The sequence below is a fragment of the Cervus elaphus genome, chromosome 2, assembly GCF_910594005.1.
Source record: "Cervus elaphus chromosome 2, mCerEla1.1, whole genome shotgun sequence".
Taxonomy (NCBI): Eukaryota; Metazoa; Chordata; class Mammalia; order Artiodactyla; family Cervidae; genus Cervus; species Cervus elaphus.
In genome coordinates, this window is record NC_057816.1 from 42806771 (window position 1) to 42834191 (window position 27421).

Here is a 27421-nt window from a genome sequence, read left to right on the forward strand (position 1 = left end):
CCACCAGGCTCCCCTGTCCCTGGGATTCTCCAGGCAAGAACACTGGAGTGGGCTGCCATTTCCTTCTCCAATGCATGAAAGTGAAAAGTGAAAGTGAAGTCGCTCAGTCGTGTCCGACTCTTAGTAACCCCATGGACTGCAGCATACCAGGCTCCTCCATCCATGGGATTTTCCAAGCAAGAGTACTGGAGTGGGTTGCCATTGCCTTCTCCATATTTATATTCTACCCAATGCTAACTGCCGGTCTCAAGCAACTAAGTTGGTTTTACAATGAATTCATGCCCATGATATATTTTTGCGAAAAAAAAAAAAAAAAAAAACACTGACTAGGTATTTTTCTCTTTTTAAAAACCCTTTTTGAATATGTAAAAACTGATGCATAAAAAGCATCACTGGGGCATGATCTCTGGTTTCAAAGTCCCCTAAGATGAACACATCTGACTATTACATTTCTTGCCAAGATACATCCTCAATTCAACATTTGGTTAAATTGAGAAGTCTCTCTGGAATATTTGCAACTGTGCCAAGATGAGGTTTTATAACTCCTAGTTCTGATGAGTTCCAAAGAAGTTTTTCATACATAAGGCTACAACATTTAACAATATGTCTTCCTGTGCTGAAAAAATTTGTACCATACGGCTTCCTCCCGTAACTGGCATCTGAAGGACGCGTTGTGGCGTCTGCAGTGGAGATGAGAATAGAAACAACCAGGTACAGTCTGTACTTATCATCAGACTCACACAAAGGTCTTCTCTGAGGTCAACTTGTTGCCACATGCCTCCTTCTTAATTTATTTTCTTTTTACTATAATTAAATCCTTCCATGGGAACAAGGAAAGGTGCTGCTTTCAAAGCCAGATAAAAAGACACAGGAAATATGCTCAAAAGATTTTCTCAAAAGGGGAATGAATAGTGTCTTGTTTCCTGTGAAGGGAAGAGAATCATAGATGTGTATTCTACTTTTCCTTGAAGCCACACCTATCCCAATATACAGGGAGGGAGACTGGGCTTAATTAAAAAGAGTTGTGTGTTAAGTCACTCAGTTGTGTCCAACTCTGCAACACTATGGACTGTAGCTCACTAGACTCCTCCACCCATGGAATCCTCTGGGCAAGAATACTGGAATGGGTAGCCATTCCCTTCTCCAGCGGATCTTCCCGACCCAGGGATCAAACCCAGACCTCCTGCATTGCAGGCAGATTCTTTACCATATGAGACACCAAAGGGTTGGCCTTGGATCCAAATCCTTGCTCTGTCACTAAGTAGCTGGGGTATTATGGGAAAAATCACTTTCTCTTTCCATACCTATTCTCTAACCTAAAAAAACAACAAAAAAGTGGTAACTTTATCATACTATGTGATGGGATACATGAATCAACTAGAAAATTAATGATACAATATAGTATAAATGACCATGCTTTAACTCACAGAATAACAGAATCTCAATTAAACAACATTTGGTTGTCAAGAAAGGTAGCTGTCAAAAAGGACATATAATCCAACTTCCTCATCACCCAACTGAGGTTTAAGTTCATCTTTCCAGAGCCCATCCATGAGGTTATTTATTCCAGCCTTGTACATAGGACTTAACAAGAACTTACCCACTACCTCTTAGAGACATCATTCTTTCATTGAATATGAAAACAAAATTTTGGATAGGAATCTTGAGTTGTGAGACTCAACTTTGTTAATGATCACATAAAACAAGGCCAAATTATTTGTCCTTACTGTTTGTTTCCTCAAATGTAAGATAAAGGGATTATTAAATGCTTGTCTAAGATGCTTCCAATGTTAAACATTGTATAAAGTTAACAGTAGTGTTTCTGTCTGAATTAACATCATGACTATCTGAAGATTAATCTCAACACTATACAACTCCTGAAAGCAGCAAAATGAAACCCCCTTAAAAAGTACTCATTTTCACAATATTGATTCTTCCAATCCATGAACACGGTATATTTATTTCTCCATCTATTTGTGTCCTCTTTGATTTCTTTCATCAGTGTTTTATAGTTTTCTATATAAGCAAGGTGAAAAGACAGCCCTCAGAATGGGAGAAAATAGCAAACGAAGCAACAGACAAAGGATTAACCTCAAAAATACACAAGCAACTCCTGCAGCTCAATTCCAGAAAAATAAATGACCCAATCGAAAAATGGGCCAAAGAACTAAACAGACATTTCTCCAAAGAAGATATACAGATGGCTAACAAACACAAGAAAAGATGCTCAACATCACTCATTATCAGAGAAATGCAAATCAAAACCACAATGAGGTACCATTACATGCCAGTCAGGATGGCTGCTATCCAAAAGTCTACAAGCAATAAATGCTGGAGAGGGTGTGGAGAAAAGGGAACCCTCTTACACTGTTGGTGGGAATGCAAACTAATACAGCCACTATGGATAACAGTGTGGAGATTCCTTAAAAAACTGGAAATAGAACTGCCATATGACCCAGGAATCCCACTCCTGGGCATACACACCAAGGAAACCAGATCTGAAAGAGACACATGTACCCCAATGTTCATCGCAGCACTGTTTACAATAGCCAGGACATGGAAGCAACCTAGATGCCCATCAGCAGACGAATGGATGGTACATATACCATCTATGGTACATATACACAATGTATATATATACATATATATGTATATATATATACATATATACATACATACATATATATACATATATATATATATATGGTACATATACCAGCTATGGTACATATACACAATAGAATATTACTCAGCCATTAAAAAGAATTCATTTGAATCAGTTCTAATGAGATGGATGAAACTGGACCCATTATACAGAGTGAAGTAAGCCAGAAAGATAAAGACCAATACAGTATACTACCGCATATATATGGAATTTAGAAAGATGGTAATGATAACCCTATATGCAAAACAGAAAAAGAGACACAGATGTACAGAACAGACTTTTAGACTCTGTAGGAGAAGGCGAGGGTGGGATGTTCTGAGAGAACAGCATTGAAAGAAGTATACTATCAAGGGTGAAACAGATCACTAGCCCAGGTTGGATGCATGAGACAAGTGCTCAGGGCTGGTGCACTGGGAAGACCCAGAGGGATGAGATGGGGAGGGAGGTGGGAGGGGGGATCGGGATGGGGAACACATGTAAATCCATGGCTGATTCATGTCAGTGTATGGCAAAAACCACTACAATATTGTAAAGTAACTAGCCTCCAACTAATAAAAATAAATGAAAAAAAAAAAAGTACTCAGTAGGGCCTATGCTGATCTTTCTCATCTTTCCAAACTAAATTGGTGTCTTCATAGAATCACAGTTAGCGTCACCAAGTCCAAGCTCACCCTGCTTGCCCAATAAATCTGAGAAACAAGATGTTGCAGCAAGGAGTATGATTTTATTAGGAAAGCTGGCTGATTGAGAAGATGGCAGACTAACTTCTCAAAATAACCACCTTGTTGGGGCGTCAATGCCAGGTTCATTATGGATCAGAAATGGTGAAGGTGAGGAAACAAAGCAAAAAGATCTTTTCTCGTATGTATCTCCTAGAATGGCAAGCCTCAGGCAGAGGGATGTGCTAGTTTCACTTCCTCACCACCATTTCACAGGTGCTATGAAATCGAGTGTCCCCTGCCACGTCAATGAACAGGGAAGCCACAGCAGTCTGTGCTTCTGGCCCCACAAAGTGAAGGTCTGAGCCACGTCTGGGAGCAGCAGATGAGGGCCTCCATTCTCACACAAGGAGCTCAAGAAAGTCACAGTCCTTCACAGGTGGGCAGTGAGCTAAACAAACGTACTTTAGTTTAAGGGTCAGGGAGGGGGGCAGGACTCCCTGAGGCAGGGTATTATGTATGCTGCAAAAAGGAAAGCAGTGAAACAGGAGGATTAAAGTCACGGAAAGATTGAATGTGGAGTCAAAATTAACCCTTCCCAGGTACAGCAGTAGAAAAGATGTGATGGGAAATGATTGTTTCCACTTTTCAGAAGTTGCTAAACACAGAATATCAATCACATTGAAGGTCTTTCAACCAAAGCTTGACTGTTATCAAATTTTTAAATAACTGTTGGAAGAACCATATCATTACCTGAAAGTTAGCCTGAGGACAATGCTTTAATGATGTAACATTACCAGTGCAACTTACTGGTACACTGTTTCCCCTAGAGCATCACTCAAATATTTTGTTTTGTTTGGCTAAAACAAATTAGCATTCCTTTATCATTCAGTGGAAGTAACAAATTCAAGAACCAGCATAAACAAAAAGCGGAGTTGGGTGTGAACAGGATTTTACAATTAATCAAGGGAGGCATTTTGTCACCTCATTTTTATACAGAGGCAAAACTGTGAAAAATTACAAGTGCCTGCTATTTGTCCACATGCTATATGTTCATTAATAGTGTGCTGGATACTATTTTAACACAAATACATTCATTCCCCAAATAGTCTTTGAGCATCTATTATATGCTAGGCACTCTGACAGGGGCTGCTAATGTACAGTAGAGTTTCAACTAAAGTCAGCAAAACTGTGAAGTGTGAAAATGCTGTAAGTCAACCATAAAGTACAATATACATGCTTTGTGCATAAAAACCAATTTATAATTACTTTTCTCAATGAAACTGAGCTATATCAAAGGAAGCATATAATAATGGAATATATGCAAGTGTCTGATTATTTAAAGCATTTGTACTTTAAGGAAACTATCAAGTCTCTAGCTTTGAACCAGAAGTATGGGTGAAGCATTTAAATGTTCTTTCTTGCCCATGGCATTTATTCCATTGAAAGCTCAAGAATGTTAATGCATATTAATATATGTATTTTTGTTTTGATTTTGAGGTTTAAACATTATAGTAGTATCCTATTCGGCAGTAGGGTTCAAGTTTAAAGTCAGTGGAATAAAAATACTTACACTGGAATCCATCTTGAAGGCATCTATTATTGTATATGAATTTAACTTATATACAGAGTACATCATGTGAAATACCAGGCTGGATGACTCACAAATTGGAATTAAGATTGCTGGGAGAAATATCAACAACCTCAGATATGCAGATACCACCACCCTAATGGCAGAAAGTGAAGAGGAACCTAAAGAGCCTCTTGATGAAGGTGAAAAAGGAGAGTGAAATACCCGGCTTAAAACTCAACACTCAAAAAACCAAGGTCATGGCATCTGGTCCCATCACTTCATGGCAAATAGATGGGGGCAGGGAGTGGAAACAGTGACAGACTTTATTTTCTTGGGCTCCAAAAATCACTGTTGATGGTGACTGCAGCTACAAAAATTAAAAGAAGCTTGCTTCTTGAAAGAAAGGTTATGACAAACCTAAACAGCATATTGAAAAGCAGAGACATCACTTTGTTGATAAAGGTTTGTATAGTCAAAGTTATGGTTTTTCCAGCAGTCATTTATAGATGTGAGAGTTGGACTATAAAGAAAGCTGAGTGCTGAAAAATTGATGCTTTCAAACTGTGGTATTGGAGAAGACTCTTGAAATTCCCTTGGACTGCAAGGAGATCCAACCAGTCAATCCTAAAAGAAGTCAAGCCTGAATGTTCATTGGAAGGACTGATGCTAAAGCCTCTATACTGTGGCCACCTGATGCAAAGAGCCAGCTCATTTGAAAAGACCCTGATGTTAGGAAAGACTGAGGGCAAGAGGAGAAGGGGACAACAGAGGATGAGATGGTTAGATAGCATCACCAACTCAATGGACATGAATTTGAGCAAACTCCAGGAGACAGTAAAGGACAGGGAAGCCTGGCATGCTGCAGTTCATAGGGTCTCAAAGAGTTGGATATGATTCAGTGACTGAACAACAAATACAGAATTTATGGTCAGGTAGGTAATGTTTATAGTTTCGGTTAGGATCTACTAGGTGGTTGAAATTGACTGTGGGTCAGGAGAGCAACTGTGTGACTCTTGACTGGGTGCTCTCATAAGGCTAAGGTCAAGTGATCTAAGGTGGCCTCATCTGGAAAACCGAGCAGCTCTCATCCTTTACATGCTGAAAACAGGGTTCCAGGACAGACAGACTAGGAAGAAAGGACTCATTCCCACCATGTTCTATTGACCAAAGCAGTCACATGGCTAGTGTCTAAAGAGAGTGGAAGAGAACTCTCAAATTACACAGCAAAGAAGTCATTAGTGGAAGTCATCAGAGCCAAAACAATTGACCTGCCCCACTTCTACACAGGAAGCCCCATTCACTCTGTCAATGGACACAGAGTTTCCAAATGTATGGCAGCAAAGGGCCCTTTAAACTTTCTTAGAGCAGAGACAGTGGCTACTGAACTGACTCCTTTACAAGCAATACAATTTTTTTCTTCTTAGTCACTGCACATTCCTTTCCTCCACACAGCTGAAGCGCTAGAGTGGTCTGTCTTTAAAAATATTTTTTCCTTTTTTTTTCATACATTTAATCTCTTTGCCTTGAAGGTCTAGGCAGTATTTCTGCATAATATAACAAACCAAGTAAATATACAGTCCTGTAACCTATAAATGGGAAGGAAATGGCAACCCACTCCAGTAGGCTTGCCGGGAGAATCCCACGGACAGAGGAGCCTGACGGGTCATGGTCCATGGGGTCGCAGAGTCGGACACGACTGAAGTGACTTAGCACAACCTACAAAAACTGTAAATCAATGAAATTCAAGTGTAGGAGATTAACCTTGAAGCTGAAATCCAAGTCTCCTGTGCTCTCCTCTGAAATTCAGCGACACCACATGCATTCTCCAAGGAAGATCTTGTGACAGCCGCCTAGAGGACTGAGTGACCAAGTACTGCCCCATTTAAGCATAAAGTGAACAGGCAACATGGGGGGACAAAGGATGTTTCAAAAATAAGACATCTGTTTACAGACCTCAATGTCTTATGTGTAAAAGCATTTGGAAATTTCCATACTCTTCAAGGAGGAGGAGTATCTACTGAGTGAAAGAAGATAATTATTTGGACATGGGAATAAGTTTGAGATACTGGGGTAGGATGACCTACAGCTAGAGAGAACTGCCCTAAAACAGCCAAGAAAAAGGTTCAAGTAAGACCTGGTGTTGTCATTTCATGGAAAATCCCCCAGGGGCTTCCTGAAACGCCAGGCAACAGAAAGCCAGGCATCCCTTTGAGGACTTCCAGGGTACCCAACAGAATTGTATTTTGTTATACTCAAGCACTTTTCTGACCCTGGAGGTAAGTTTTACTTTATAAAACTTCCTACCATACTGCCTCTATGCTAATACATTTTAATACATTTAAGACATGTAACTTCACTAGCCACTTACTTGCTCAGGAGCCAAGCAATATAAATACCTCTTGATTAACCACATAAAACAACAAACCAAAGAGCATTTCTTCCAATCTTTAATGTTTGTGTCCCAGTGGTATCTTCCAAATATTTTGTCCAAATTTGTCAACAAAATTTTTATCGGCCTACTTTTTAAAAAATAATTAAATTTGCCTAAATTTGGCAATCATTTTTATTCCTTTTTTTGCCCTCAAAGAGAATATTTTCTATTATTAAGTCACAATAGGTAGCCTATGCTTGTAACACACAACTTCAAATGTTTGCATATAGATATTACATAAGATAAGAAAGTCTTCCCTTCCACCCTATTCCTTAACTCTTTAGAATCCCTCCCCAGAAGGAACAACTGTTACCAGTTTTGGTCTTCTCTTGAGAAGAATTCTATGAATGTTCAATCATATGGTGTTTATAAACTCCATTTTATACAAATAACCCACCATTTATATACAACTATGCTGTGTTTTTTTCATTTAAAATGATTGTGAAGATCATTATGATCTCATTATCTATAAAGTGCTTCACTTATTTTAATAGCCACGTAATAACATATTATGTGGACATACTATAATTTATTATATCACTCACTACCGGTGTACACTTAGGTTAAAAAAAAAAAAAGTTAAATTAGTAAGAATCCATGATGACTAGTTTCTGTTTGAATACAATCTTGGATTAGTATCTCCCACAGACCAACCAATTCTTCTGAAGCTAGACAGAAGATACTGTCTCATCTTCTTATATTTTTTCATGTCCTTTATTGAAAACCCATGCCTTCTTAATTTTCACCAACTGTCAGTATTCATCCAGTTAAAATTTCACCATCAAATTCATTTTCTTTTCTAAGATCTCCACCCTGGCCTCCATCACCATGGAGCAAGATGTGATTTTTTTTTTCTACTTCAATTTACTTTAGAAACATTTGTAACTCTGGTCATCCTGGATTATGGTTATGTAAGTATTAGTGCAAGCTCCACCTCCTTTGCCAGATTGCATGCCCACTGAGGGTAGTAATGCATGAAACACACTGCCATCCTTCACAGAATATTAGTACTGTATTTGCATATTGGGACTTAATAAATATGTGCTGCGTAAATATATCCTGTGGGTGTATTTCTATTGGATTCTACTAAATTCTAACAGGTTACTGAGTTAGAAATTTGTAGCTATGAGCCCCCCTTCTGCCTCTGAAGTTGCTATCACATATTTGCTGGATGAATTATTTAAATTCTTGAAACATTTGTATTTTAAAATAGAAACAAAATATCTAGATTGTCTGTATCACTGCTTGTGAGAATCAAAGGAAATAATGCTTATGTAGGAAAAATCTCAGTATTATGGGAAAGAAATTTCAAAGGTCTCCTACTCCAATCACCTAGCCATTGTGCAAAACTTCTATACATCAACATCTCTGTAAGTAATCCATAAAATTATGTATGAAAATTTCCAGAGGCATAGAAGTCTTAATCAGTGTAGAAGCTTATTGTTTTATGTTTGTGCAACTCTGAACATTATCGAGTGGCCACACAGTGTGATCCCTATTATGCCACTTGAAAGGTTTGCTAAATCGAACTGGTGACTGGCTCCCAACCTATGAAGGAGTCTTATTCTGGCCATTTCATTAATTTCCTAATAACGTAATCTCACAGTTTACAAGACTAGATTGTTTGGAACATACTGACAGTGTTATTGCAGAATTCTTAAATCTCAGCTAATCCTAACAAAGTATTGTGCATCTTCTTTGGTATACCTCAGAGTTTAGCATAGGCAGCATGCTTTCTTAGAAGGAGTGTTGCATGATGAGCAAACCTCACGATTTGGGTGTCTTAACCTCTGTAGGTCCAATCAAACCTATTGTTCAAACAGTCTTGGTTGAGAATTAATAAATTATACAAAAGAACTTTAAAAGGACTACCAACAATAAATAAGGCTAATATTATCTGGTTAATAAAATTATCTGGCTAATATTACCTCAGTCATATTTTCCTCCCTCATGATGCTTTCAGCATAAAGCAGCAATAAATTTCAAAGCCAACTAACATTAAATTATTAAAACTTGCACTTCCAGAGAATGTCTTGTACAAGGATAGAACTAACTCATACACATCTCCATTTCAGATTTAACCAGACACACTCTTGAACGATAGTTGTTAGAGTAAACTGTTTGGTCATTTTCTCTTACAATATACCTGGGCCAGATCTGGCTGCCTTGAGGCGTGATGTGTACTCAAGTGTACCTCCCTGTAACACAGAGCCTCTCAGAGGGCACTCAGAGTAACTGTTAAAAATGTCAGGAGTTCAGAGCAGATTTAGAACTTAAAAGTCCCTAGCATCATTATAGAAGAAGTACAAATAATGTAATAGTAAGCCAAATATATATATATATTTTGCCAACTAATGGCCACGTATCCAATCGCCTTAGCTTAAATCTATGTTGCTCCAGACATCTGCTATCCTGTCCCTTCTTATATAACTGGTATAACCGAGACACCCAAAGAATCTCAAATGATTAGGACAATTTCAGCCCTCCGAACCTCGAAATGTTAACTGGGAAGCTAGAGGGCAGAGACACATCAGCGTGCCAAAGACTCACCTTCTGTGTGCACCGCCGACACGTAGGTCCAGTTGTACCTCTTCACGATGTCCACCATGGCGCGGGCCTGCTGGGCATCGGAAGGCACGACCCTCATGAAGTACTTGAACAGAGTTTTGTCGCTCAGATCCATGCTTGTGGCCGAGTAGGCGATTTGAGGTATGTTGAAAAGCTGGAGCAGGTTCTGGACCTGAATGGCCACGGAACTGGAGCCGGGCCCGATGACGCCCACGATGGGCTTCTTGGAGCGGAAGGACGAGGAGGAGCCGTCCACGCAGCGCACCAGGCCCTCCTCCTCCTCCGAGGAGATGAGCGAGTCCCTTATGAACTCGATGCTCTGCTCCAGCGCCACGGCCGAGTGCCAGCAGGAGTCGCGGATCTCGCAGCCCAGCGTGATGTTGGGCAGCAGCGTGGGGTCCGAGTTGATGCGCTCCAGGGTGTGCAGCATGGCCTCCACCCGCTGGATGCCGTATTGCTCGCGCACCGCCCCACACTTGCGCTCGTGAACCTTGTCCACCGTGGGCTGGTGGTGCACAGAGAACAGGGCCCCGATGATGATGTCGCCCGGCATGTGCGCCACCACCCTCCGCTCGCTGGACTGTGCGCTCCCACGGACATGTTCTTTCAAAAGCAGGACTGCCAGGATCAACAGAAGGACCATTTTAGGGAAGGGGTTCAAGCTAATAAAGACAGCATGGTGGGGGAAATCTAGGAGGGTTCTGACAGATGGAATCCAACGATGTCGGATGGTGAGTGGCAACCCCAAACGTCGGCCAGGACTTCAGATGCGCTCGCTAAAGGACCATCATGTCTCCAGGGACCACGTGGTTAGACGCATCCAGGTGATCATGATCTTCAACACCTGGAAAAGTAAGCAGAAAGGGGATTTAACAACAGAAGTATAACCAGTTTGGGAAGTTCTGTTTATGGTCGCGGAGAGAGTGCTTATGATGTAACTTGAAAAAAAAGAATCCCAAAATCTTTTTCTTGTCTCCTTTCTGATTTCGTGATTCAATAAAAGCAGCTTGTTTAAGCATCTTGATCCTACTTTGCTTTGTTAATTTGTTAATTTTTACTTTGTTAATTTTTGTTTGTTTGTTTGTATGGAATAAATTGCTCAGTTGTGTTCAACTCTCTGCGACCCCATGGACTGTAGTTCGCCGGGCTCCTGTGTCCATGGAATTCTCCAGGCAAGAATTCTGGAGTGGGTTGCCATTTCCTTCTCCAGGGGATCTGCCCAACCCAGGGATCAAACCTGAGTCACCTGCATTACAAGCAAGTTCTTTACCATCTGAGCCACAAGAAAATCCCTATATGGAGTACACAAAACCAAAAATTATGTGTGGGAGGCCAACCTATATTATGACACAGAGGCAACAGAATGCATCCTAAAAAAAGAAGTATGTCATGAACAAAAATCTTCCCCAAAAAAATCCCAAAATGTTAGACACTGGTGATATTCAATAAAAAATGATGGGTTTTTTTTTGCATTTTAGAAATGTTATTTCCTTCCAAATTTCCAGCATTGAACATGTATTGAGTATGCAAGTTAAAAAAAGTTACTTCAAAAAAAGCCTACATCCTCCCTTTCAAATGCAATATAAAGCAAGTTGAATAATGTTCCCAACAAGAAAGTATTAAGTTTAGTTTCCATATAATACAGAAAATAACAAATGAGGCCAGACTGATATTTGCACATTAAATGAACTGTAGGATAGAAGGAAGAGGTTTGGAAGATTTATAAAGTAAAGCAACCCCAAATACATAGGCATAGTGAAATGGGTACCAACTTTTGCAGAAAATAACATTCAAATTCCAGTTCTGCTACTAAGAACTGTTACTAAATTGTTTTAACCTCTCAGCACAAGAATTTTGTCATCTGAAAAAGGGGGATAATATGTGCTATGCTGCCCTTAAGGGAATTGATATAAGATACCAGCTATGCAAATGTTTTATATATTGAAAAAGGCTATATAAATTCAAGAGATTTTTTTTCTATTATTAAATTTCCAAGGGCATTCAGTGGCTAGGTGGTGAGGACAGAAAATTCTCTGGCAATGCACTCAGTTCTCCAGAGTCTTCAAAGTAATTACAAAGTCTTATAATAAAATTGACAGTAATCAATTCTTTACTCCTGATTCAGGAAAAATTTCCACATCATGAAGAGTCAAAGGGCTGAAAGGAGGAGTACATAGAACTACACTTCCAAGTAGAAACTTAAGACAGCTATGAATATAGTCATCTAATTCAGTTTAAACTCCTGGGAAGAAGGAAAAATTGTCCCAAGTTGCCTACAGCAAATTCTAGCATGGTTTGTAAAAAAAGAACGAACAGATTGGTGATTTGGTTTATTTAAAGGATTGTTTAAGAGACTTATTCTGTAAGATATCCACTCCTCCAGCCAAGGATCTCAAATTGTTTTAAAGTGACTAACTCCCAATCATCACTTTTCAAAGACAGGTGATGTTGCTTCAGGAATTTATGTAATTATGATGCTTCTTCAAGAATACTAATGGTTTTCAAAAGTCGTCAGATCTGCAAAAATTCTAGTCCAGACACAAAATGAATATAACCTGAATCATATTTCTAATCACTCTCACCTTCATTTTCACCATTTCCTTCCACTGCTCCTATGGCAACAGAGAAAGCTTCCTCTATATATTGCCAAACACACACAAACCTCTCATCAAAATAGCTAGATGTTCCAGAACAACTAGATTTTTAGCAATATTTAGGGGAAAAATCAGCTTTGGTATGGAAGTTGGCACTGTAAGCAAGGGGGAAGGAAGCAAAGACATTTTGTCACTGGGAAATTATCTGAATATTCTCAAGCTTTCCCTTCACTTTACTTAGCAAAGACTTGGGGACCAATGCTTATTCTCCTGGTCATGTGAATTCTACTGCAGACAGAAAAAATCTGAAGTAAAAGCAATCACAATCTCTCATTAAATCCAGAATGTTAGTGAGCAAATCTAGTAAGGAAACAGGGCTCATTTTTATTATGTAAGAACATCAAAGTGATGTGAGACTGGAAGAGGCCCATCAAACTGACAAATTTAAAATACCAGTCTCATGTATTCATTAGTTATTTCCAGCCAGCCCCAGGTACTGAGAATATACATGTATATATATAAAATCTTCTTATGATAGGCTGAATTATTTAACTCATTCAATGAATATCATTAACTATGGCGTGGGAGAGACTAATATAACAAAGTACAGTGAAATACACTGATGATTTACCCTTATCATCTTTCTTTGAGCACTCATCCTACACCAGGCATTTATTCATTAACTCAGTGAACATATATTTATGGCCCATGCTATGACTCTGTCCTGGGAATCAAATATTCAAGAGAGATATTCTTAGGTGTACATATTCAAGGTGTGTACATATTCAAGGTGTAGATATTCAAGGGTGTACATGCTTACCACACATGGAGATAACAGATGAGGATACTAAAACTGACTTTAGCTGGAACCTGATGAATGCAAACAATAAAATGAAGAATGAAACTAAGTCAGTCATGTGAAAAGCATGGCTAGAACATAAAGCGTGAGTGCAACTGTGGTACAAGGTGAGATTGGAAAGATAAGAAAGGGCCAGACCACGTAGGGTCTGGTAGGCTCTTAAAAGGAATTTGGAGCATAAGTGCAACAGAAAGCCATTGAGGAGGTGTCAACAAATGGACTGGCACAATGAAGTCTTAGAAAAGACTGTTGGAGCTGCTCATTGTTCTGGATGCTGCTGCTGCTGCTGCTAAGTCGCTTCAACCATCTCCGACTGTGCAACCCCAAAGACGGCAGCCCACCAGGCTCCCCCGTCCCTGGGATTCTCCAGGCAAGAACACTGGAGTGGGCTGCCATTTCCTTCTCCAATGCGTGAAAGTGAAGTAGCTCAGTCGTGTCCAACTCTTAGTGACCCCATGGACTGCAGCGTACCAGGCTCCTCCATCCATGGGATTTTCCAGGCAAGACTACTAGAGTGGGATGCCATTTCGTTCTCCTCATTGTTCTGGATAGAGGACTTGATAAGGAGACATGATACTTTAGGTAAGAGATGATAATGACTTGGCTGTGACTGGTGACAATGGATATGGAGAAAAGTGGACACAATCAGATATCTTTTGCAAGTAGAATCAACTGGATTTGCAGATGGATTGGATCTGGGTAAGGTAGAGGGGAATTAGGGTCTACTCCTGGGTTTTGAGTCAATAAAACTGGCATATTTGGGGTACTATTAAGAGAGATAGGATTGACTGGAACAGAAACAGATGAAAGTCAAGGAAAACAATGATTTTTCTTTTGAACATGTTAAATTTGAGATGCTTTAGAAGCACCCAGGTATAGCTGTCAAAGAAGAAAGTAGATATATAAGGCTGGACCGAGAGAAGCGTCTTGGGTTAGAGATGTAAATTGACGGTGACCAATATATAAATACTTTGGAATGAATAATATTACCTGAAGAGCAAGTGTGAAAGTGAAAGTGAAGTCACTCAGTCTTCTCCGACTTTTTGTGACCCCATGGACTGTAGCCTACCAGGCTCCCCCATCCATGGGATTTCCCAGGTAAGAGTACTGGAGAGGGTTGCCACTTCCTTCTCCAGGGGATCTTCCCAACCCAGGGATCGAACCCGGGTCTCCTGCACTGTAAGCAGACACTTTACCATCTGAGCCACCAGGGAAGACCAAGTATAGATAAAGAAAAAGTGCAGCTGAAAAGTCAGTCCCACAAAGAGGCAAGACTGTGGTAAAACAGGCAGCTCAGCAAGTAAAGAGAGAAAATAAGAACATATGATGCCAGAGAAGACAAAAGACAGTCTCCTGAGCACTTTATAAGGGCAGACACATACAAGGCTCTCTTTTTCTCATTCCCACAGATTATATACTATGTGCACTATATATCTAGATCTGTATGTGGGTATGCCTTTGTATGTGTTGTGTGTATATCAAAAATCCTTAGAACAATCCAGAGACATAGGTATTAGTTTATTATCTCTATTTTCCTAATGACATAATGGGTTTTGGTAACTTAAAAACAAGCCAATCACTTAAACAGTGGTGGAGCAAGAATTCATGTCTACACCTAGTAACTCTATAACACACTCTCTGTATCATCCCTGGTCACATTACTGACCCTTCTTTCAAAACAGGTTATTTCCAAAGTCCATGAAAAATGAGAGGGGCCACCCAACACAGTTTGAACTTCCAAGGGACAGAGAATCTAACACGAGTTTGCTTAAAAACTATAGAGTGATGAATATTCCATATTCCACTCAGCTCATAGAAGGTACAGAAGTGTATGACTATCTAGCACAAATGTATTTTTATTGCCCTGGCATCGACTACTAGATTGTGACTTGCCAGATGATAAATCGATGATTGCTTCATCATCTGCCTTGAATACACACAGGGACTGTATGTTACTGATACTAGCTATGAACCTCAGATACCTGGAAAGTATTGGGTTGGCAAAAAGTTCGTTCAGGTTCTTCTATTACATCTTATGGAAAAATCCAAACAAACTTTTTGGCCCATGCAATATACTTTGAAATAAATTATGACTTAGAAATTTGACAGAACTGTGCTATGACTCAGTATATTACATAGTTAGGCAACAAGTCATCCCATGTGCCTCCAAAATACAGAAATTAATAGAGCATAAATTCCAAATAGATCAGTAGATTATATCCTAACTCTGACAGCATCACTCATTTGTCTAGTAAGTCTTTATTAAATAACTGTTCTGTAATAAGCACTCTTCTAGTTGCGGAGGATTCAATCGTAGACAAAGACACAAATTCACACCCTCACTGGAGCCTGTAACCAGGTAAGGAGGTAAAATATTGCATGCTACACAGTAATGAAGATTACAGAGAAACAGTAGGCAGGAAAGGAAGATAGAAACGGTCAAGAGTTATGAAAAAGAAAATTTTCTAGTGTAGCCAAAGAAGTTTAAACTGTAAAATTTGTGAAAGAGAATGAGTCATGCAAATACCGAAGGAACAAAAATTCCAGGTTAAAAAAAAAAAAGTAAAGGCTAAGCCCCTGAGGAAGGTTTATACTTAGTGTGCTGAGAGACAGCAAGAAGGCCAGGGTGACTGAAGCGAAGTGAAACTTGGGAGAGAGGAAGAAGGGATGTCTAGAGCTAGAGTGATGATCAAAGCCTTCTTGGACTTTAAAAGACGTTGGCTGTAAAACTGTGTGAGAGTGACTTTCTGGAAGAATTTTCAATGGAGGAGGGACAGACCACGACCAACTGTTCAAGGAGTCTTTGACAGAGGAGGGACACAGATGACCAACCCTTCAACAAGAATACGGGCACAGAGGCAGAACCAAGAAAGCACTTGGGAAACCGCTGCAGTGATTCAGGCGGGAAAGACGACAGTGACTCAGGGAGGTGGTAGTATGGATGGCTGAGAACTCACAGGATTCTGACTCTAATTCACCCACAGAGTGGAAGTGTTTGCTCTCGGATCTGCCTGGGGCTACAAAGGAAAGAGAAGAATCAATGAGGACACTAAGGTTTCAGGTTCATGGTGTCATGTTGACAGAAAACTGTCGAAGAACAGACTTGGGTGGAGATAACCAAAATTCAGTTTTTTAATGCATCAATTTTTAATGCATGTGACTCTTTGTGACCCCGTGGACTGTAGCCCACCAGGTTCCTCTGTCCATGAGATTCTCCAGGCAAGAATACTGGAGTGGGTTGCCATCTCCTTCTCCAAAGGATCTTATCTACCTAGGGATCAAGCCCACATCTTTCCATCTACCTGAATCAGCAGGCAGGTTCTTTACCACCAGCGCCACCTTAATACTTGGTAGAAATTCAAAAAGAGATATTTAATAAGCATCTGATATTGAAGTTCTACAGAGAGGTCTTCATAGGAGATATCAACGGAGGGGGCATCGGTATGATTTTTTTTTTTTTTTTTTGGTAGACCACGAAACTGGATGAAATGACCTAGGAATTAGAGAAAGGAAACTAGTTCTGAGACTAAGCCCTCAAGGAATTCCAATGTTTAAACTCTGAAAGAAACAGAGACAAGGAGAAAACAGTAAAAGAGACTGAAAAAGAAATTGAATAGAAAGCTTATCTTGTAAAGTGTATGTGTGGTGGGTGGGGAGGGGAGATGAAATGTGAACTACACATATTATATTGAGAAAAATTAAAAAACAGATATGGCTGTGTTTTCACAAGAAATATTATGAGTGTGGGTGTACACACACATGGTCTGGAAATGTTGCTGTTCAGTCGCTAAGTTGTGTCCAACTCTTTGTGACCCCATGAACTGCAGCACGCCAGGCTTCCCTGACCTTTACTATCTCCCAGAATTTGCCCAAACTCATGTCCATTGAGTCAGTGATACCATCCAATCATCTTACTCTCTATTGGCCCCTTCTCCTCCTGTCTTCAGTCTTTCCCATCTTCAGGGTCTTTTCCAATGAGTCAGCTCCTCACATCAGTTGGTCAAAGTGTTGTAGCTTCAGCATCAGTCCTTCCAATCAATACTCAGGGTTGATTTCCTTTAGAATGGACTGGTTTGATCTCCTTGCAGTTTAAACTGATATAATGAGACGTCCACTGGGTGGTGGGAATATGAATAATTTTTCATTTCTTCTTTGTTTTTTACCTTTGTTTTGTAATTTTCTGAATTTCTGCTATGAAGACTACCCATTATTTGTACTATTTTTTAAGTGCTGGACTGAGCGATCTGCTTTCCAAATTTCTGTCCCGGTCTACCTTGTGCCCTGATCACTCCTAAAACTGCCCCCCAGTTGGGTGTCTGCTGAAAGTGAAAGTTGCTCAGTCGTGTCCAACCCTTTGCAACCACGTGGGCTATCCAGTCCATGGAATTCTCCAGGCCAGAATACTGGAGTGGGTAGCCTTTCCCTTCTCCAGGGGATCTTCTCAACCCAGGAATTGAACCAGGGTCTCCTGCATTGCAGGTGGATTCTTTACCAACTGAGCTGAGGGAAGCCCAGGGTATCTGCTGGTCAAGTTAAATTTTTTTCTCTTCTGGGTGTATATCCTTTTGCCCCAGTGGTTCTGTTCACACTGGTTCTTAGCCCTGATATAATCTTGTTTCATGGCCTTTAAGGCGGAGTTTTTCAAGAGCATCGGCTTGAAGTCAAGCAGACCTGGGTTTGAATCCTGGTACTGCCATGGGCTGGCTGTGGGCCCTTGATCACTTAGTCTCTCTGAGCCTAACTGGAATGAGAACAGTACCTACCTCAAAGAGTTTTAATGAGGACTGAATGAAGTAATATTTGTAAACAGTCTCTTTGTAAAATCTCCCCAGGTCTTTACCTTGCAGGATGTACTTTATTCTCTCCATTCAAGAGGCATTTTCATCCATACTTTTTCATATGATTTATTAAGCAGCTAATAGTATGGCTACTTATGGGCTTCCCTAGTGGCTCAGATGGGAAAGAATCTGCCTGCAATGTAGGAGACCCAGGTTCGATCCCCAGGTTGGGAAGATCTCCTAGAGAATGGAACGGCTACCCACTCCTGCATTCTTGCCTGGAGAATCCCATGGACAGAGAAGCCTGGTGGGCTACAGTCCAGGGGGTCACAAAGAGTTGGACACAATTGAGTGACTAAACCTCAACAACACTATCACTATTTATATACAAGTTTTGTCTTCAAACAGACTTCAGACCCTTTAAAGGTTAAATTTGTGCCATACACAACAGCTGATATAATCCTTACACCAAATGGATATTCAATAAATTCTGCTGAATGAACGAATAAAGGGAACTGCCTCCACCAGGCTTTTTGGTCAGCTACTTGACTGAGATTTAAGGACAGTGGCCCCATCCCACTATGGAAAATTAAAAAATAGATGATGAAAATCCTCCTGTCCAATGGATCCAGGCAACAGAAAACATCAAAAAGAGAAGTGCAGACTAACCGAAGTAGGAGGGAGAAACCTCTGGTGCTCCACGTGGCTTCTCGATACATGAAGAAAAACAGCAACACAGAACTAGGAATAGTCTTATATGATATAGTTTAACTGAGACTCATGAAGAATAATGCTTTTTAGCAGAACTAGGACTCAGTTCAGCTGCTCAGTCCTGTCCAACTCTTTGAAGCCCCATGGACTGCAGCGCGCCAGGCCTCTCTGTCCATCACCAACTCTCAGAGCTTACTCAAACACTAGAACCCAGAAAAATATCATCTCAAAACTGATATTTAATCACGTCCTGAAACTTGGTTCTGCTCCTCTATAATTCTCTAAGCATGTAATCTTTAACACACAGATTTTTTTATTTAAATGTAATATCAGTATGAAATCTACAATGCAATATATTTTATTCTTCTCTATATAATGTATTATAAGTATCTTTTGAGATTAGTTCATTTTGAAGATGGGGATAATGATAAGATTATAATTCACAACAGCTTACTATGTTCTAGGCACTGTGCTTAGCACTTCACATGAAATGTCATTTAACTATCATTAAAAAAAACTGCAAGATAGATCATTTTATGCATATTTTCACTTGACATATCTAGGGCTCAGAGAGAGAGGATGGTTTGGCTAAGATTCTAAGGCAAGTGAAGAGCAGAGTCAAGATCCACACTTAGAACTCCTATTTCTTTCAAACAGCTGCATCATATTCAATTATATGAATGTCCAAAAATTTAATTACTCCCTATTTTTGAATATTTAGATTCCTCATAGATTTTACTACTATACTAAACAGTGTTGCACTTTAATTACTTTTCAATGTATTTCTGTAGGACAAGTGCACGATGTTGCTGGCATAAATCTTTTCACGGTTTACAATCTATGAACTTAGACTGTAAAAGGCGGCATTAACGTCACTCTCAGTCCTTTCTCCTTAAGCTTATTAATCTGTGTACCACACAGTGTTCTTCCCAAAGGAACCTTCTCTCTCTTGCTTCTATACAAGTTCATGAGTGAGGCCCTTTCTCCCTAGCTATTGCATCAGGAGGTCCACTCATTCATTTAGCAAGGGTCTTATAGGGAAAAAAAAAGATAGTAAAATCATATTATTTTATTTTCAACATACAGAGCCTTTTCCCTTTTAATCCCATTTTAAACTAAACAAAATTACCACTAAGAATGTCTGATTATTGCCATTTCATATATCAGAAAACAGAATCCCCAAGAGAACAAATTATTTGCTTTAAATTATAACTCTGATGTGGTAGGGGTAGATATATATATTTTTAAATTCATACATATGTGAATGTATATTCTATATGTATTTTCTTGCTATCGATAATGGGAAGAAATTAATTAACACAGTAATTTTAAAAGCTTTCAAAATATTATAAACCTGTGATCTAAAAATATGGAGTACTTTATAATTCAATCAAAAGTAGTAAATGATAAGAGTTTACATAAATACTATAACTTACATGATATTTTGGTTCAGGGTCCTATTTTCAGAAGTACTAGGCTGCTTTATTCAATATTCTAGGTTCATACCAAAATAAAATCAATCACTATCCCATTATAGAAAATAGACATATATTTAATATGCATAAAAGTACTGTGCCTCAGGGAACCATAAGGTCTCATATTGTATCCTAAGTGAGGATGGAGAAGAAATTATTGGTGGATAGAATTTAGCATAAATGGCAACTTAGATAGTAATCAGATTCACAGTTGCATTGTCTTATTCTCAACAATTTTCTCAAATGCTGACCATCTTTCTGGCACAGATGTCTCTTATATAACTTAATCCCCACACAAGCAAACCACACAGCTCAAGACATCAGCACTAAAATGATTCCTTCTGCCTGAGCAACAGCCTCCTCACAGACAGGGGTGTCAACACTGCATATGCCATGGATGCCTCGGATACATTTTCCTGAAAACAAGTGCATCCCATAGATAAGAGACTCTGGGCTATAACGATACTGAGAGCACCGCAGTCTGGGGAAATCTCCATTGTCGTAGCTATCTCAAGCACACATCTGTGACCTTGTAAATAGGACAGTCCAGCACCCCCTCCATCTAGCCCAGGACGAAAAATATGCCATAGTTAAACTGAAATCCCTTTAAAGCAAAAAGGGGCCATAAAATAACATTGTGCAAAAGTGAAGTCTGTAATTTTACGTGTTAATTAAAAGGTGCTGGCAGTAGAATAAAGCTCACTAAATCATCTTAAATCATTACACAACTGGTTTAGTAGTCCATGAAGACCTAAAACAGCCTTCTACAGCAAAGCAATAAAAATGATGTGATCGACTGTTAACTAGTCTCAATTTAATTATCAAGCAGGGATTCTAAACTTCTTCCCATTTTGCAGCCTTCAGCTGCTTTCTTGTTATTTACAGCATACCTCGAAAGACTGTAAAGCATTATTGTGCATATTATATCACCTAGCATCAGGTGCTTGAAAATGTGGTTTTGCATTTCTAACTCAATCTCTAGTTACTTATTAACAGCTAATATTTATTGAGTGGCTACTTTGTGCTAAATAATATATAAGCATAATTTAATGTAAGCCTCACGACGACCTTGTGGGGTAGGTATGATTACTACCTACATTAAATCTCTCTTGAAATTGAGGTTTAGAGGTGAAAAGTCTTGCCAGAGGTCTCACACATATAATGAACGGCAGAGTCAGGACATGAATCCAATTCTCTCTGGCTCCAAAACCCACACTCAACATAATCAGATGCTACTGCTTCCCTTCCGACCAAATGGGATGGTTAGTTAAACCTTATGCATTGGCTACAAAACATTTTGGAAATTCAACTTTCCACTAAATTCTTATGTAATGTGAATCAGCTACATTCAGAAGCCATACAAACAAACCTAATAAATACAGCTAACTCTGTTGCATAGAATCATTTAGATTACGGTTTCTTGACCTTACACCTGTTGCCATTTTGGACTAGGTAATTTTGGGGGTTTTGGCAGGCTGCCATCCTACACATTGCAGGATGTTTAGAGCATCCCTGATCTAAAGATGCCAACAGCATACACCTCCTCACCCTTGTGAATGAATAAAAATGCCTCTAGACGCTGTCAAATGTTCCTTGCAGGTCAAAGCCACTCCCAATTGAAAACTGCTGATTTACTTGAAACTCATCCTGTCAAGGTCTACATAATCATCAAAAAAAGAAGACAAGAGCCTTCTGGATGTGTCAGTCCCACAAAGCCTTTTTCTGAAATGTTCTAATAACTCTAAGGAGAGTAGTTTGGAATAGACTTGCCTTTCTCCTTCTTCACACTGTAACTTGTTTCTGGCTACATTTCTTGTTTTGAAGCTTGGAATATCAATCTGAGAAATACAGAGTGAACTGTCAAAGATGGCATTGGTGGTGGTGGTTTAGTCGCTCAGTCATGTCCGATTCTTATGACCCCATGGACTGTAGCCCGCCAGACTCCTCTGTCCGTGGGATTCTCCAGGCAAGAATACAGGCGTGGGTTGCCATTTCCTTCTCCAGGAGATCCTCCTGGCCCAGGGATCGATCCCATGTATCCTGCACTGGCAGGTGGATCCTTTACCACTGGGTCACCAGAGAAGCCTATTTGTGTAATTAATTCACCATAATCACTCAATGAGGTTAATAGTGTTACAACCTGTTCCTCATTTCAAAAATGAGGGAGAGAGGCAGAGCTAAGTAACTTGCCCAAGGTCACATAGCTGATAAGCCACATAGCTGGGATTCAAACTCAAGCAATCTTTTGCAAGGGTCTATACTCCCAATTCAGAGAAGGCAATGGCAACCCACCCCAGTACTCTTTCCTGGAGAATTCCAGGGACGGTGGAGCCTCGTGGGCTGCCGTCTAAGGGGTCGCATAGAGTCAGACACGACTGAAATGGCTTAGCAGCAGCAGCCGCAGCAGCACTCCCAATTATATCACAAGTCACTGGAAACCACAATGAAATCATTCCACGGTGTTTAGCCACATCACAGACTAAAGTTACCTAATGGCTCAGCAGTAAGGAATCCACCTGCCAATGCAGGAGGCCCAGGTTCGATCCCTGGGTCAGGAAGATCCCTGGAGAAGGAAATGGCAGTCCACTCCAGTATTCCTGCCTGGAAATCCCATGGACAGAGGAGACTGGTGGGCTACAGTCCAAGGGGTCTCAGAGAGTCGGACACGACTTAGCAACTAAACAACAAAAACAATATAATGGAAAAATGATAAGTCTGAGTTTCAAACAAATCAGATGTATGTATGTAAGTGTGTAAGTGTGTGTGTGGAGAGAGAGTTATGTATGAAGGTATGTGTCTAAAATTATATCCACATATAATTTTATTTTTTCCACTTCTCCACTACATGACAATGGAAGGGAAAAACCCTCAGTTTTAACTACAGAAAAATCACTGCCTTGTAAGATTATTATATGTATTAACTAACATATTTAGTACTTGGCATGGTTCCTATGCTCAATAATTGATAGTTATAAGAGCAGAGATAAGCATGCATCAAGACCTTTGCTTGGTTTTCCTTCTGACTAAAGGTACATACAAGTCAAATGAGATTAAAGCTGGTAAAATCTAAATATTTTTCCTCCTGTTTGAGAATTTAAAGGAAATGAAAGTATGCTTAAGACATAACATTTTTTAGAACTGTGTTATAGAATTGCATTTTAACTTAGAGAAAGAAATATCAAGAAAATATTTTCTTAGTTTCAAATAGTTAAAATGCAAAATCAAATTTAAATTTTCTTACATTATACAATCATATCATATGCTAAAAATATTTCTTTTGATGCTCCTATATTCTTATATTCTCCAAGCTCTACTCAATGAAAATGATAACTAAATGATACTTTGGGACTAGTATCAACATTTCTGTGAATATTAAAAGTGACACATATTTCTAAGTTGTAAGAAGGTTTCTACTTTGTATTAATACATCTTCAATTTACCCAAACTCCAAACTGATCAACTTCAGCATATGTCATCATATATCAAAAAACAGTCTTCACTGTTTTATGAAGTTAGTTTAAACTATCTACTAAAATAACACAGCAAGAAGTATAAGGAGGAATAAGTGTGTCTCTTCATCTCACGAGGACATAAATCCTGGAAAAAAATGGTACACAAATAAGTGCAACATTTTTCACCATTAACTTTATTTCATATTTTTCTACTTTCATTGGCATTTAATTTAGTTTTTATCTATAAAATGCCCTGAAAATCCCATGAGACAATATAATACAACTCATAAAACCATCAACATGTTTTGAAGAAATGTAAAAAAAATTAGAATTACTAAAATCCTTCAGTCATGAAAGTAAACATGTTTAATGAGAAAAATCATTGAGTAGATAATATAACAAGGTCAATGAGCAGAGTAAAAACTGAAAATATTATGTAGTTACTTCAATATTCTCAAAGTTTGCATATTCTGTACTGGTTGGACATATCAAAAATTCACCCATGAGTGAATTTTTCAGTTTTCAACTTGACATTTGTCATCACGTCCATAAAAAACTGTGTACCATGATGTGATGGCAAAGGCTTGTCTCCCTATGAAAAGAAAGTGAAGAACTGGGCAAGTACTTGAATATTCAAATACCATCCCTCTCCTCCAAACAATCTCAATATGCCCTTTAATAAATGAACATTAAAAGACTTAGGTTTCTTTTTGAGCGTAACCTACAGCCAAAACATTACCTTGGGATAGCAACAGTCTCGGGAGTGCAATGAAACTACCTAAATAATATATTTGGAGTTTAAATGATCAGGGAAAGCTTTTCTCTTAAAGAAGCAGTCGAGCAGTTATGTAGGAAATACTACGTTCTATTCACATTCTTCAAAAACAAACCAAAATACCCCCGAACCTTGTAGGATCTGTCCGGAGTGCTGAAAAGGTTTCCGCTGGAGAAGGCTGGAGTCTGGGAGACCAAGTAACCTGATGAGTTCACCAAGCAGGATTTTCAAGTCCCAACCAAAGATCCTTTTAAACAGAAACTGACGTCCATAAAGGACAAAAACAGTCACAACTAAATTTCAAACATGTAACTGCATGGATATGAGAGAAATTGAAGGAGGAGACGCCCTGTGCTCCACGAGAGGAACGAGGCACACGAAGCACATCTAACAAGAGGCGGCATGCCTGAACACTCCGAAACTCAGACTGTCTAGAATGTTGCAGCGCCAAGAGGATTCTGCAGAATACCTAAGCTGAGCCCCTCGGGGTGTGGTGGTGGGCTGCACAGAACCCACACAATCATTTCTGCTGCCTCAAAAGGCCAGCAGTGAGCATCAAGGATACAGATGAGCTCTGGCTCAGCCTCACGGGACTCAGAACAATGAAACATGTAGGGTATCAAGACGGCGGCAAGAAGCCACTACCTTTTGACCAGCCTGTGTCAGCTTCTCCGCGGAGAGTAAACTGTGGGAGAGTCTCACTCGAGAGCTCACTCGAGAGCTTTCCCTTCCGCTTAGGCAGCACCGAGATGGTGCCTGAGTGAGCAGGGGCACTTGTTACCCGCTCCTCAATTTCCCTTCCCCACGGCACCTGCTCCGGAGGGAGACCTAGCACCAGCACCTGAGCCCTGCAGGTGGACTCCTCCCTTCCCTCTGTGAGGTCCCAGGTGCAGCCGAGGCTCTGGGCACCTGGCTGGCTCGTCGGCCTGCCCCGGGTTCTTTCCCAAGTGGCTGTAGCCGGGGCAATGCCTCTTGGGGGTAACTAGCGGGTTCTGTGTCCGAAGGGCAAGCTACATCCAGGGGAGAGCCGGAGGGCCGGGACCGGGAGCGGAGAGAGAGCTTTCAGCACCACCCGCTGTCCTCCGGGCTCCCGCCGCAGGAGCCGCGGTCACCGCCGCCAAGCGATCCACCGGGCAGCGGTTCTTCCCCCTCTTCCCCTCCACCTCCGCATCTCTGAATTCTGAGCCCTCGGGTGGGTCGGCGGAGCCTAGTCCGAATTCTGAACGCCCGCCCCTGGCCTTGGGGCGCGGGACCTCGCCCCCGAAGGCATGCAGAATTCCTCGCCAGCCCCTGCGGCCATTCCCTCCTTTCCCCCGTTGCTCTCGCCCTGTCTCGCCAACAGGTTTAACCGAAGCCATCCGCGAATGGAGCGGGCTTCGACCTGGAGGTTCTGGCCACCCCGCCGCTCCACCCGCGACCCCCTCCCCCAAACCCAACTGGGAGCGCCCCGCAAGCTTACAGCCCCTGCGTCCTCGGCGGGCCCGGGGACCCTCTAGGCACGCAGACACTTAGCAAGCTTACCCCCTGTTGGCGGCGCAGCAGGCAGGAAGTCGCGGTCTAGCCAGCCCCCCGGAAAGTTGGGCCGCGCGGATCAGCGGGGCAGAGTCGGCCTCTCCGGTCCCGGGCTCCCCCCGCCCCAAGATGATCTTAAGCTCATCTCCTGCGCTCGGTGCGCGCAGAACAGCAGAGCTGAGGGCGGCGTGTGCAGCGCTTCTCCCTGCTACTGAGAAAGGGGGGAAGGGGGAAGCGCGGAGGAGGGAGGGGTGGTAGTTTGTGTTTAGAGAGAGAGAGTTCTCAGCGCAACTTTTTGGTGCCACCAAGTGGCACAGTGAGTTCCTTTAGGAACGCAGACTTCGGATCGAATCTGGATGGGTAAGCCAGCTCCACAGCCAGATGCTCCCAGGGTCGGGGGGCTGGGGCACACCCCGAGGACTTGAGTTTCCCCATGTGCACTTTCTCATCTCAATGCCTGGGACTCAGATCCTTAAATTCTAAGGGTGAGCTTGTGTTGAGGGGGAACGGGCACCCGTGCCCTCTGCACACAAGTGGCAGGGGTGTCAAGGACACTAGGCAGGTGCCAGTAGCCTCCTAGGAGTCTAGGGGCCCTTCTCTCTGCCAACCCTTCTGCCCAGATTACTGTATTCTCAAATATCACTCTAACTGTTCTGCCATCACCTGAGTGCCCAACCTTTAAAGTAGGGTGCCATTCATTGTCCTTGTACTAGAATCAATTCCAGAGTATTTCCCAACCCTCATTCAAAGAACATCCCAGCTTGCCACCCAACTTTCTTCTTTAACTGCTACCTTTAAGAAAGCATGTGACTTTAGACTCTGTGGATCTGAACCTCTCCAAATCACATTCAGAACTCCAGATTCTCTTGGCTATAGGCAACGTGTCTGATTGTCCTTCTCAGCCATTTCTACAGACCTCTCTGTATGCATGACACCAATAGCACAGCCAAGAGCTTGCAAATGCCTTTGATCCTTTACCCTGAAGCTCCCTTGATCCAGATTTTCTGGGTGGTCTTCCTTCCTTGTGTCCAGATCCTCAAACCCAGTTGATCCTAGGCAGACACTGCTGTTACATGGGACCTTAGTGACCCAAAACACAGAAAAGCCTCCGCATTTCTACATGTTCAAGGTCACACATTTTCCTAGACACCAGCCCAGAGACTACTAACCCAGGGTGATACCAAAGAAACACAGTGATGGCAAACCTGACTCCCAGGCTCCTGCTCCTTCTGGCACCGTACACAGCCCATTCAGTCATGTTTAGCCCTCCTCTCTTTCCTCTCTCTCCATCACCCTCTTTCTGACCCCATCTTTTGCAAAGTCCCATAAAGGAACTTGGAGTAAGGATGTTTTCCTGGCCCCAGAGGGA

General features: G+C 41.0%; 1 protein-coding gene across 2 annotated transcripts in view; it reads right to left on the reverse strand.

Moving 5' to 3' along the window:
* GRM5 (glutamate metabotropic receptor 5) overlaps positions 1-26195 on the reverse strand; it is a 597259-nt gene extending 571064 nt beyond the window's left edge. For both annotated transcript variants that reach the window (XM_043876471.1, XM_043876463.1), the window contains exons 1-2: positions 26062-26195; positions 9879-10740 (exon numbers count right to left, since the gene is read on the reverse strand). In XM_043876471.1, the coding sequence (XP_043732406.1) occupies positions 9879-10539 (661 nt within the window). In that variant the 5' untranslated portion in view covers positions 10540-10740; positions 26062-26195. The remainder of the gene's footprint in view (positions 1-9878; positions 10741-26061) is intronic.
* Between the last annotated feature and the right edge of the window lie 1226 nt (positions 26196-27421).